The sequence below is a fragment of the Falco punctatus genome (genome assembly GCF_963210335.1).
Source record: "Falco punctatus genome assembly, chromosome: 4".
In the NCBI taxonomy this organism is placed as follows: Eukaryota; Metazoa; Chordata; class Aves; order Falconiformes; family Falconidae; genus Falco; species Falco punctatus.
The window spans coordinates 100136030-100149172 of NC_137583.1; the positions used below are offsets into that span (position 1 = coordinate 100136030).

Sequence of the window (13143 nt, forward strand, 5' to 3'; positions counted from 1 at the left end):
TCCTCTCCTCACAATGTAGAATTTACAGTAAACAACCCTGGTTGCTGAGAATCATAAAGCTCTCTTAAGTGCATTTCTGTTAAAAAGGAAATGCCAAACAATAACTCATTTCACGTGGCTGATACAGCAACTAATTAAACAGCTTTTGTGGTTTTAAGAATCTAATTCTTACTATCCACTGAAGAGGAAATTCAAACTGTGAACTTCTCAGCAGTGGTAATCTGTAACCAAGGAATGATCTGGCATGGAGGGCGAGAAGGTCCAATTGCAGGTGGGGTTAAACTGACTGGAAGCAAGAATGCCAGAGACAGAAGAACTCCCTCTAAGGGAGTGGTTTCTCTTGGTGATGACAAGAAACAGCCACAGCACTGTCTTGTAGCCATTTTAGAATGTGAGCCCTTGGGGGGGCCACCTTTGGGCCACAGAGCTAGGCTGAGTCATCGCACGCTGCCACTCATGCAATCCGTGCTGGTGCACATGTATGTAAGGAATCAGCTCTTAATGCATTTCTGTTGACTCTTTGTAGAAACACTTATGGCAGTAGGACTCTGACCAATGCATTGTTTGTTAACTTTTTTTTAATATATTTAAGCACAAATGTGTTTAAGGCGTACCACAAAAATTCCCCAACACCACACTACAAAATAAAATCGATAGGATTTCTTACTGAAAGGGTAAAAAGATCAATACAACAGCTGGAATTTGTAAAATATCTTACCAAAGCAAAGAGTACAGTATGTGATGCTCTCCAAACTTTCATCCTGTTGTCTTTCCCAAACAAATAATTGAAATCTTCTAGTATCATCAACCTATGTTTTAAAGCAGACAAAAAAGTAACATTAAAAAGATAGGTAAAAGATACTATTTTTTGTTATATACATATATACATTTTTTTGTGTGTGTGTGTGCCAGTTAAGGGCTATCACTTTTTTTCTTTTCTGAGTAGTAAGCTACAGAGAAAAGGGCAGGATCTCCTATCTCAACTCTTTCTGGGACAAAAATAAGTTCTCCACAGTGAAGATGTTTTCTTGGAAGAGAAAATGCTGTCCTCAGAAAATTCTAGCATTGGGACAACCCATGTGTTGACCATGATCAGCTGAAGAAAGACAATCTTCCCCAGCAGATTTGACTACAGAAATGTCTGAGGAACCCTGAAGAAGCTCCAACAACATCCTACAATTTGACTGACCCAACAACATCCAAATGTGATTCAAGGGAAAAAACATTTCCTTGTGGACTAAGATAAATAAAAATGGCTGTAAAAATACCATAATATTGCAGGAAATGAACCATATATAAGGATAAGCTAAAATGCTGAGGAAAGAAATAATTACTTCTTTGCATTAAAATTAAGCTTTGTGTGTGTTATACACAACACAATTAACATCTGATTAATGTCTATAAATGATGTTACAGATAGATCTCTTCAAAGGAGTTAGAATTGGCAATGACTGTTTCAGTCTCCAGACTGAGACTCCTAAAACAAACTAACCAAAGCCAGTAAGTTTCTGTGGCTACAGGCTGGTAGGATCATGAAGATCAAACAGCATCTCAACTGCAAGGGCAGAAGTCCATCTGAAAAAAAAAAAAGGGAGGTTGCATTTTCTTGGATGGTGGTGGTGAGGCCGGTTGCCTTCCCATCAGTGTAACCATAAAAGAGAGCTGGACAGTGAATTTTTTGCCTTTCCCCCTGCTAAGCAGCCTTTAAAAATTTTTCTACTCTGGGAACTGATTTATGGAAAGTTGGCACCTTTGTAAATACCAGATGTCATCATATGCATTCAGATTCATAATCTGCTTATACTAAGTAAACAGAATACTGCTGCTTGCTCCTGTTTATCCTGTAGAGCAACCCAGTAAATAAACTCTAAACTTCCTTCTCAAATGCCAGCAGAAATTTTTCATTCTGCTAAATTAACATTCAGCCAGCCAAACATGTGAATTGACTAATAGATATGAGGCTGCATGATAATAAATACAAAGATTAAAGGGCTGATTTGATGCTACTAGATCAGAACTTAGATGCCACATTTTGCACTTTCTGTCATGTGTATGTAAAACATAGTTTCCTTCTACAAGGATAGTTTTGAAGAAACAGCAGCTAGATGGTATTTTATTTCAAAAGAAGTTAAAACTGAGCACAGATGATATAAAAATGAATTGAAAAGCAAGAGACCATGGAATCCACATTATGAAGCCTTAAAGAAACGTAGTATTGTTTTCCTTTGGTACCTGCTAAAATGGATTGCTTATTTCTGTTTACTATCTTTTTATATTAAGTCATATTCTAAGAGAAAAGTTGTTAATTTTCTCCTGTACTAATGGCAATACAGCTATCAAAAGGGGCTTTGCTGAATTTAATTTTCTTTTGAAAAAAAAAATGGTGCACTTGAAGCCTTCTACTACTTTTTTTTCTAGAAACGAGGGCCAGTTTGTTAATGAAATGGTTAGTACATGTCACAACACAGAAAAGAAATGACATAGGTAACCAAATTAAATTAACACAATGTTATTGAAATTCTGTGATTTGGCCTAAAAGCACAAGTCATAAATAACTGATGTGCAGAAAGAGGTCAGATGGTGATCATTATGGTCAAGTGAATCACTGTTTCTCTGTTAAAACAGTAAGCTTTAATATACCACTTTCTAATAAGGGATTGGAGAGTTCCTGTAGAACTTACTGGCGTGAGAGAATGCTTTACTCAAATACTAGTAGATACCAAGCAAGCAGATGACTGACTCAATTTTCCATAGTCTATCTACTTACTGAGAAGGCATGTCTGACATTTGGCACTTCACTGAAGGCAATAACCACTGGAGTGATATCCAAGGCACTCAACTCAAGTACAGCTGTGCTGATGGCAACATCATCCTGCGATGGACCATGGGCAAAAAAGAGGGCAACTTTCCTTGTGAGTATGCCCTGACGAACACGTTTGAAGACATTTCTTGCAACAAATCTCATGGCTGCCCCAATATTACGTTTTCCAGTCGATCTTTCTAGCGGTATTCTCTGGACTGCTTGTAGCAGCAAGTGGCTTTTTTGGAATTCTGAGAATCGGATGAGGTAGTGCATATTTGTATTGAAAGAAACTATGGAGACACGAGCACCTGTTGGGCAATTGCTTTCACTAATCTTAATGGTTTTCAGCAATAACATAACAATGTTCCTCATTCTTTCAAATGCAGCTGGTGTAACATCTTCAGACATATCGAAGGCAAACACCACTTCAGTTGGATAAACTGGACATGTGTCTGTGTATTGAAATAAAAAATTTGTGTGAGCACCTTTCCACAACTCAAACACTGTTAGTTTTTTCTTCAAGTCTGCAAAAGACCAGACATGCAGAGGCCAGATGGGCTTACCTGATGAGCAAGCTGGAATGAAGAGATGGAGAGCAAATTAATTACTTTGTACTCATATTCATTTAAATACCAACATATTCACTTGCTTTCATGCAAAAGCCTGATCCAAAGCTCAAACAACTGACAGCATATGTCAGTGAGAGATGCCTCAAAAATAGTGCCATTTTACTGGATGAGAATTAAAAGAAATTGTTCCGGGTTCTGCTGAGCACACAAGTCTGAGAGAGAATGAACACACCAAACGTGGAGGACAAGTAAAATACAAATACTGTCTTCTCTCAGAAAATTTCCCCAAAGGGGATTGGCACAATGCCAAAGAATTACTTTAATCTTAAATGAGGCAAAGAGACATTTGTTACAGGTTTTGTAATTAAGATAGGGAAAATGAGCAAAAAGCCTAAGTCTGTTTCATACACCTGCTGGAAACTCCTCACAGTTAACTACCAATCATCATCAAACTGAACCCAGATACAAACTGCCTCTCTATACGGTTTCCAACAGAGAATATTCTATTTAAGAAGAGTGAATAGGTGGAATCAGAGGTAAAAAACCATGCGGCTCCCTACTTACGGCAGTTTTTTCGTGTAAAATTCACAAGTTCACAAGGCTGCAGGAGCAAAACAAAAAATCAGTTAATGGCAAATCCCAGACTATCCCAGACTGGCAATCTTACTATTGCTTTGAGCTGAAGGTCATATCCCAGCTTCTGAGCTGACTCTCACTACGGTAAATCCAGAATCAGACATTCCAGTTTCTCTCTATTTCAGTGCTACAGGGGCTCTACCGCTGGTGTAGAAACTACAGGGTTTTTTTAGACATGCTCTGTTGGCATTTAATCATGCTTTATGTAGCATTTATTAAGCAACCATTTGTTTATTCTTTTATTTTGTGTAATCATCTGATCCAGGAGACAGGCAAAAGCACTTTCATAGGAGAACAGGCATTTCAACAGCAACTCACACAGGAAGACAGAGGTCCATGAAGGAGGAGAGGACCCCATCTGGACACAGAACACATCTGCAATAGCATTGCCTGCAGGTAGGTATCCATGCAAGGGTTAGATGGAGCCTTTACTCAGCAGTGTTCATTTTACATGGGATTGGGATTCTGAAGAAATCCTGCCCTGCTATTCCCAGTGAAAATAGCTGCTGCTGAGGAAATGCCTTCCTTTACAAGTGGATGGAAAGTAACCATAAACCTGAGCTGGTGTGTAAACTGGTGTGAATGAAGAAACAGATAAAGGAATATTAACAGTCCCACAGTTTGTAAAAGTTTGGACTTGGTGTTAATCCATATGAATAACTGTTTCTCATTCCTTCTTTATTTGCAGAACTGAAGAACTCACTGCACTGTGACAAGTATTTGAACAGCTGATTACCTGTTTTATAACAGCTAATTGTGCTCATTGCAGTCAGTGCTCATAAATGGAAGACTAAAACAGTTAATTTCATGCAGTAGGCGGTTAGCTCTAAGGTGATTACTTACCTGCATTAAAATGGTGCCCATTGGTCCCTTGGCACCCTGAAACAAACCAACACATGTCCAGAAAATCAGACCTTGATACCATATTTCCATCTATTACTCTGTAGCCCAAAGAAAATGCAGGCATACAGATGCAGGTGTCTCCCTGACAACCATTTGTGAATTTGAAATTTGAGGAGACATCAGTTACCAGCATGGATTCCTGTGAACCTATTCCAGAGTTGCAGACTACTTTTCAAAGCTATTTCTCAGTCCATTTTCCTTAACGTCTTTATAAACGTTCAATACTTGTTGCCCCTTAGGACCAGTATAATCCAGAATGAGATTTCTTTTCTAAACAGCAATTTCTGTGCTGTGGTTCAGTTATCTGCACCTTACATCATTTTCAACATCTGGTGTGTAACAGGCTTGTCCTCTCCTCTTGCAGGGTACAATCTCCACAGTTCTAACTCAAGAGGTCCTGCAGACCATACATATATTACGACTGCTCGACCAGTAATAGCTTTGGCTTTGGCCACTAGCTTTGGCTACTCTGCACCCTTCTTGGGAGCTGTGGGCAAATGCCAGGATTCCAAGCACCTTTATTAAAAGTATTGTTTAACCTTCATAACAGCAATAAAATACAGGGAAAAGAACTTTTCTTCAATGAAGCTTGAGAGTTTTCATCATGTGTGCAATTCAGATGTGTAGCAACACTACTGAAATTTTTCCCTTACAGGATCTGCAGTGAGACGCACCATAAAAATCTGAACTCCACATCCCACAATCTTTACCTTAGCCTCTCTCTATCATAACACTACAATTTACCAGTATCATACACTTCCTTATGTCCCCAAATTACACTCAACTCCAGATTTCTTCCTTCCCCCTCCAGTTAACTTTCCATTCCTCTATTTCCTGCCTGAGCTACCTTCCTCATCCCCTTTGCTGTCTTGCTGCTAGCACCATCACAGCTATTCCATGCCTGTATCTTCTTATGTTTCCCAGCAGGTCCCAGTTCTTCTTTGGTACTATTCAGCAACAGTTAACTGTGAATTGCCTAAGGCCCAACGAATGGCACTTGCAGCAGCTTAATGGTGGTGACTGAGCTGTGCAGACTTGACCCATATGGATAATCATGCCATCAGATTAGGAAGGATGGATAGAACAGGCCTGTTTTGGCTAGCCCTGCCTACTACCTGTACCTCTTCCTGCATGCTTATCTCTTCCACTCCCCACAGAGTTCCCACTTCCCCATTTCACTGATGCAGTGCTACTACAGCAATCCCACCAAGCCCAGACCCCCCAAGATCCACTCTCACTTCTCTAAGTGAAGAGGAGGATCTTGAGCTTGAAATCTCTCTGAAGACTTCCTGGACCATGGATTGGCAAGGCCAACATCTATCTGGCTCATCAGCACACAAGGGCTGTCTATCTGCAATGTATGTGAGAGCCGAGCAGCAGGCAAGGCAATGCATTCCAGTTGGCACTCTTGGCTATTCTTGTGCCCAGCACCATACAATAAAGTGGGCCAGGTACATTCATTGACCAGCACAGCTTACTGACAAAAAAAAAAACACCCCACCCCACCCCACCCACCCCCCCAAAAAAACCCCATATTGTTTTCTAATTTGCATGTATGCCATGGGCCATGTTATACAGGTAAAGATACTGTTATCAATAACATTCCACATTTAAACTAAAAGAGCAAGCTTAAGAAAATTTAACAAGAAAACAACAGTAGAGATTGTTTCTGTTCACTACTGAGCTAATTTGCAGCACTGCTGCAAGATAAAGATAGAGACATCTTCCTAACTACAATGCTAGTCCTAAATCCTACTGAAATCCACAATCCTTTCCCCTGCTTAGATAGAGAATAAAAATTTTTGTTGTATAAAATGCAGATCACAGACACTAGAAAAGTACATCAAAACATCTATTTATATATAAGGATTAACAGCTTACAGTCAATTTAAGCTTTAAGTATGTGCCTGTAATTTCAAGTCTGCTTTTAAATGGCTGTTTTTTTAAATGAAGTAATAAATTAGCTTTCAGCAGAACAATCCAGTTCTACATTTTAGCACTCTCTTCTTCTTTAATTAGATATTTACCCAGCCTACAGACAACACCAAATACTGCGGAAGAAATTCTGCCCTGCATTGTATCGTTGCAGTTCCATTTCCAACTGCAGATGCTCTTGTGCACATACATCCACAGGCAAGACATAACTCTATACAACTGCCAGGCTGATTAAGCATAGTTTACTACATTAAACATTATTAAATATTCCATTAACCTAACAGCAAGTTTAAAAGCAATCTAAGAGTCTTTTTTTTAAAATAAAGATATATTACCATAGCTCCTGATGGCCCCTGGTCCCCTGGATCTCCCAGGGAACCTGGTGTGCCAGCATTACCCTAAAAAGAGAAACACAAGTTTTATTCTTTATAATTGCACACACAGGTGCAGAATTTCAGCAGAGAAAAAACTCTAATACTATTGTGAGTTGGACCCTGCATTCACATAAAGATATACTACTACCTCTAAGAATTATTAACAACTAACATCTCTAAAGATTTAGACCTGCATTCTCTCAAGACCACTTGCCCAGGATATGGCAATAAAAGATCGGAGTGGGAGACAATTTAAAAAAAATTTGGTGAGGAAACACTTAAGATATAAGGGCTTTACTTCTAGAATTCTTCATAGAGTTAATAGATTTCTAATTCTTACTCTTCTACCCCTAACTCCTTTGGGTCCTTCAGCTCCTGGAATGCCTGGGTCTCCATCTTCTCCCTGGAAAATAATGAAATCCTTAACTTTCAAGAAAGGAGAAGAGAGACCGAAAGACATATAACCACTTCCAAACAAGAATGATGTAAAACAAGACATAAAGAAAGCAAACATGCCCATTTAATCATACCTCCAGACCAGGATATCCTATGAATCCAGATTCTCCCTGCCAAAACAAAGAGCAAAGGCTTCATAAGAATCTAGAACTTTGTGATCTGCTAAGTGTTTGATGTCTTTAAAGCAAAAACAATTTCAAAATTATTCTCAGCATTCCATCCCATTCAAGTAACAGTGGCTACTACTATGGTCTCAAATGACACCATTATAGATTAACACCTTGTTCATCTAAAGGAAGAGCATTTTATAAATTTCCAACAACTTCTGAAATTTCAAGAGTATTCCATTTCCCAAATAAGTGTTTTACAAAAACTTATTTGTTTTCTAATGACATATAGTGGAATTCATGTTCAGCAATCGTAACATTCAGAACTCAGTGTTTGAACGCAGTTTCAAAATGCTGTACCCTCCATACTGAACAGTGATACCATAATATTTTGTTGGTGTATTAGAAGTCACTTCATCAACTGTTTTCAGTTACTTCAGGTTTTGGTGTGTTCTTTGCTCACATACAAGAAATATGGAAACTCTCACAAAGACCAATCAGAATTGAAGTGCATCTTTCCTTGACAACTATCAGAATTCACACTACTTATGTCCTTGTTTTAGAAGTTCCCTCCATGAAACTGGACATGCTTGCCAAACATCATATGACTTTATCATACAATTTCCAGAAAATTACATGCACATAGGCCCCACATTACACCTAAGAAAGTGTAACATGACTGTGAACCTTCATAACTAATAGCAGCCTTAAGTAAAACCTATATTAAAGACTGTTCTCTTAGCTGTCAGGGGAAACCAACTCTTCCCGGACCACTATTCTGGGGTGAACTGTTTTTTTTTGGTTTGGTTTTATTAATTTTTTAATTCAAGTCCTGACAAACCTCGGGCAGACACGTCATTGTATAAGAAGGGTTTTAAGTCAATCCTTTAACACAACGAATAATGACAAGAAGATTTAGCAGAAACTTTTTTCCTCATTTCTTGTAACAAAGAGGATTTTCCCTAAAATGAACAAATGGGAGATTCCAAGAGATTAAAACAACTAGTCTTGCATATAACGTATGTGTAACCTGTGAAACTCTCCATCAAAGGAAAGTGTTGGGGCTAAGAAGGTAAGAAAGAGATTAGATAGTAAGAAACATCAAAAGCCATTTTAATAAAAAGCTATTTTAGAAAAGGGAGTACATCAGTTGGAGAGGCTCCTGGGAAGCCTTTCATATCTTTTCTGCAGCATTCTGCTTCTCCCACAAAAAGTGAGAGTGAAACAGATTGGCCTCCAGTGAGATCCATTGGACCACTTCTGTTTCACAAGCAATTGGAAAGAATTAGTACTGTAACAATACACAAACTCTTTGAAGGGCGGACTGCAGCCGTTTCCAACATCCTGACCACTCTGCTCATAGACTGACCCATAGGTGCCATGATTGTGACCATATCCTTTCTGCATACTTTTTATTTTATTTTATTTTAGCTGGATTCTTGTGTGTTTTAGAGAAGTAGGCATTTCACTACTATTTTTTGCAGGGCTGTGAAGGGAATGATAAGAATTCCTAAATATGTAACAATCCAGATGTGAATCCTCAGATCTTACTGCTGGCTATAGGAGCACAAGGAAGAATATTTCACATTAAAACAATGAGGATGTTTGGAGAGTATCACCCTCACCTTGGTAGTCCTCTGAAAGAAAAAATAAAGGCTGGCCCAACAATACTTGCAGCAAAAGTGGCTAGTCAAGCAGACTGAACTGGGGGAGAAAGCACTGTGTACTCCAAGAAATACAATCCTCCATATCCATATAAACACATACACACATAAAGGGAAAGAATAAGACAGAGTGGTTCTCAAAAGAATATCCTATTGAAGAATTTATCACAAGAATGGTTATGGGAAGCCTGAGCCTCTTCCTGAACCTCAGAAATGCACTGTGGCCATGTCTTGCATTTCTTTTGAATTGATATGGATGGTCATGTTTTATTTGATGCTGCAGAACGGAGACGGAGACACCCTGACTCTAAGCACTCACCTTTGCTCCTTTGCTTCCTTCAGAACCATAGGCATCTCTGCCATCCTTGCCCTGCATAGGTTGAATATACCACAAGTTAGTTTTTAGTAGAGGATTTAGATCTACATCCAATTCCATTTCAGAATAAAGACATCACATTACAATGAGGCGCTCAGCCTGTTAAGACTGGTGAAGTAGGGCAAGCTATCACAACACAGTCTAAAACCAGTAGAAAACGGTGGAAAAATCTGTAGAGAAAAAGCAAGAATTAAGGCCACAGTTCCTTTCCACTGCGTGCCCTACCTCTAGCATATTCTGAAAGAAAGCGAGGGAAAGATAATCTCTCTAGCCCTAAGTAATCTGGTGTCCATAAGGAAACTGAACACCAAATGTGAAATAGAGAAAATAGAAGGGAATGAACTATACTGATTCAGCTGGATGCATATTAAACCACAGGGGCCCTGAGCTAGGGCAGACAGACTCACAGGCATGCCTCTCAGTCCAGCTGGTCCCACTGGGCCCTTCTCTCCAGGGTCACCAGGTTCACCCTGTTATAATTGAAACATAAAAGGTAGTAGTTTGGCTTATTGAGGAGAATTCTTCTTTCTGAAGTGTAAACTTGTCTGCTAGACTGAAGTGTGCTTATACGTTTTATAGACTACTTAATGCTGGTTGAAAGCATTCCATTACAGACCATGTTTCATGGAAGGCTCCTTGCAGCGGAACTGGAAAGTACTTGGCAAATCAGAATATGCTAGGCATTCATACAGCTAAACCCCAAAGGCCTTTGTTCAGTAAAACTCCCATTGTTATACAGAATTATCAGTGAAAAGAGTGTTTTCTGGAAAAATTTATATTAATGGTAGCAGGACATAGCCTGGAATTCTACCAGCCTGAAGCATCTGTTGATAGCAGACGATATTTCTCAGGCAGGCTGTTCAGACCTCTTACATGTTTTCTTTTCTTCAGTTTCTTTTTTTTGGTTTTCACGTTCTTAATGAACTTTCTTCTAATAAGAACCCCACCACAAAACCAGACTGAGAAAAAGGAATGATGGATTAAATTCCTGTGACTCTTCCCAATTTTTGCCACTTGTTTCACTGTATGTTTTCACACAGAGACTCTTCATAGTAGTGCTCTGACCTCCTGATACCTCTCTGTCACTGGATGTCATATACTGAAGGTAGTAACCCTTTCAAAGAGACTGAAAGGCTTAGCTAGCTGGTATTACTTATGCCTTTTAGATTGAAAGATGCAACAACACCTAAAATGAGTTATGTTTATTAAAGTAATTCTCCCGTATCGACACACATCAAGTAAGGGATAACATTGATTGTAAGTGAACCATAAAGTGGGCCACCTATTGCTATAAGCCTTTCTGTTTAACTCCACGTTCATTCAGTTCTCAACATATTAATTCCTGTATAAGACATTGTAACAGTCAAGGTTGCTTGAACTTGTTAGGAATCTTTAGAACAAAAAGGTTAAAATAAGCAGCTATGCTTCATTGAGCTGGGAAGTTGGACATTAGGAAAAGGTTCTTCACTGAAAGGGTGGTCTGTCACTGGAGCAGGGTCCCCAGGGAAGTGGTCATGGCACTGAGCCTGTCAGAGTTCAAGGAGTGTCTGAACAATGCTCTTAGCCAAATTATTTAGTTTTAGGTAGTCCTGCAAGAAGCAGGGAGTTGGAATTGATGATTCTCATGGGTCCCTTCCAACTTGAGATATTCTATGATGAACTGGTATGCATTTTCAATATATTGGACAGATTCTAGAAATCATAAGACAAGCTCAAGGGCCAGCACTGCTTTATCCCTACTACATTTTATGAGAAGCCAAGCCCCACTGAGAACCACAACCACAACAGCAATTAGAACAGCGGTCATGGCAACACTGAAAAGTATAGTTCTGACACCTGTAAGATTACCTTGAACACATCACTTGCCTTCCTATGCAATCTAAAATTGACTATAAAACTTAAGATTCTTCACATGTTCCGTAAGTGTTAGTCCATGCTTCTTCAGTCAGATTCTTGAATGAAAGATACTGTTAGACTGCTGCAATTAGTAACTTAAAAATTCTTACCTTTGGTCCTCTTGCACCTAACTTCCCAACAGAGCCAGGTGAACCTGGGGCACCCAGACTAGCCTGTAATTATAAGTATCAGTTAAAAGGTGCACAATGAAGAAATCAACAGCTCATTTGCCCTGAACCACAGCACTGTACAGCTATATTTATACATACTGCAAGCCATGCTGTTAGTCCTGATACTATAGAACTGAGAGTGGCATCTAGAGCTAAGGCTTTTCAGTGCAATCACACAAAACCTTGGTAACACTTAAGATCCCCTCCTAGTCACCCATCTAAACTTATTTTCAAGGCTGTTATTTTATCATACGGGGCTGCAAATCAGTTTCCTTATACTATACTGTAAATATATATACATATCTCCTTATACTATACTATACTGAAAAATCCTCAGTTTCTTCAAGTTTTAAAAAAACTCTTTATAAGAATAATATCAACAGCAAGAATGAAAATTCCTAACGCATACAGCAGAAAAATATTATTTAAAGCTAACCAGAGGTCCTGGCACGCCTTGTGGTCCTGGAGGTCCTTTGATCCCTTCTAGTCCTCTTGGGCCCTGATGTAAAAAAGCCATTGAAAAAAGTCAGTTCAATGTTGATAGCCTTTCAGTGAAGATTAGATTGCTGCAATAACCAGAATCCAAATGCCTGTTTCACAAGCCTTAATGCATGTGTGAAACTTCTGGCTGTTTGGTTGTAAGGATTTGCCTGTGTGAAGCAGCTCAGAAAGTCACTGCCTGAGGGCCATATTCAGAGAGCCACTGCAGCATCTAGGATACCAAGGAAGCCATAAGCAACCCACTATCAACTAGGCACACTTTCTCCAGATGCCTGTATCTTAAAACTTAAAGTTAAGAGTATGTTTAGAGCATCTAAGAGCATCTTTAAACCGGAAGGTACTGTAAGCAGCCTATCACTATAATTGTCTTCAAAATTACTCCAACAAGCAAATTTTTAAAACACAAATCTTTCCTCACTGGTTTTGCCAATCAGTATATAATTTTCATCATTTTAATGCACCCTGGAAATACAGTACCTTCAAGAATGCAATAAATTTTACATACTTCTTGCTAACAATTTCCAATTAATTTAGTTTGAAGATATCTGATTGGTAATATCCCATAAGCTAGAGAGGTGTTGGTTAAATTACTCATTTCTGCTATTCACTTTGCTTTTTTTTGTTTCCTTTTTTTCATTTCACTACAAGATGCACCCACTTAAACCAAAAGAGAAAATTGCCACATTTAATTCCTCAGGGTTACAGAGGAGAATTCCCAAGAAAGAATGTTATTCATAACATTCATTACTTGAA

The 13143-nt window shown here is 38.9% G+C and overlaps 1 protein-coding gene across 1 annotated transcript in view; it reads right to left on the reverse strand.

Annotated features, from left to right (window-relative positions):
• The window catches only part of COL6A6 (collagen type VI alpha 6 chain), a 109792-nt gene that overhangs the window by 37628 nt on the left and 59021 nt on the right, over positions 1-13143 (reverse strand). Inside the window, 11 exon segments of the mRNA XM_080383225.1 lie at positions 719-809; positions 2768-3288; positions 3937-3973; positions 4852-4887; positions 7182-7244; positions 7561-7623; positions 7751-7786; positions 9767-9817; positions 10231-10293; positions 11830-11892; positions 12326-12388. Of these exon segments, the coding sequence (XP_080239351.1) occupies positions 719-809; positions 2768-3288; positions 3937-3973; positions 4852-4887; positions 7182-7244; positions 7561-7623; positions 7751-7786; positions 9767-9817; positions 10231-10293; positions 11830-11892; positions 12326-12388 (1087 nt within the window).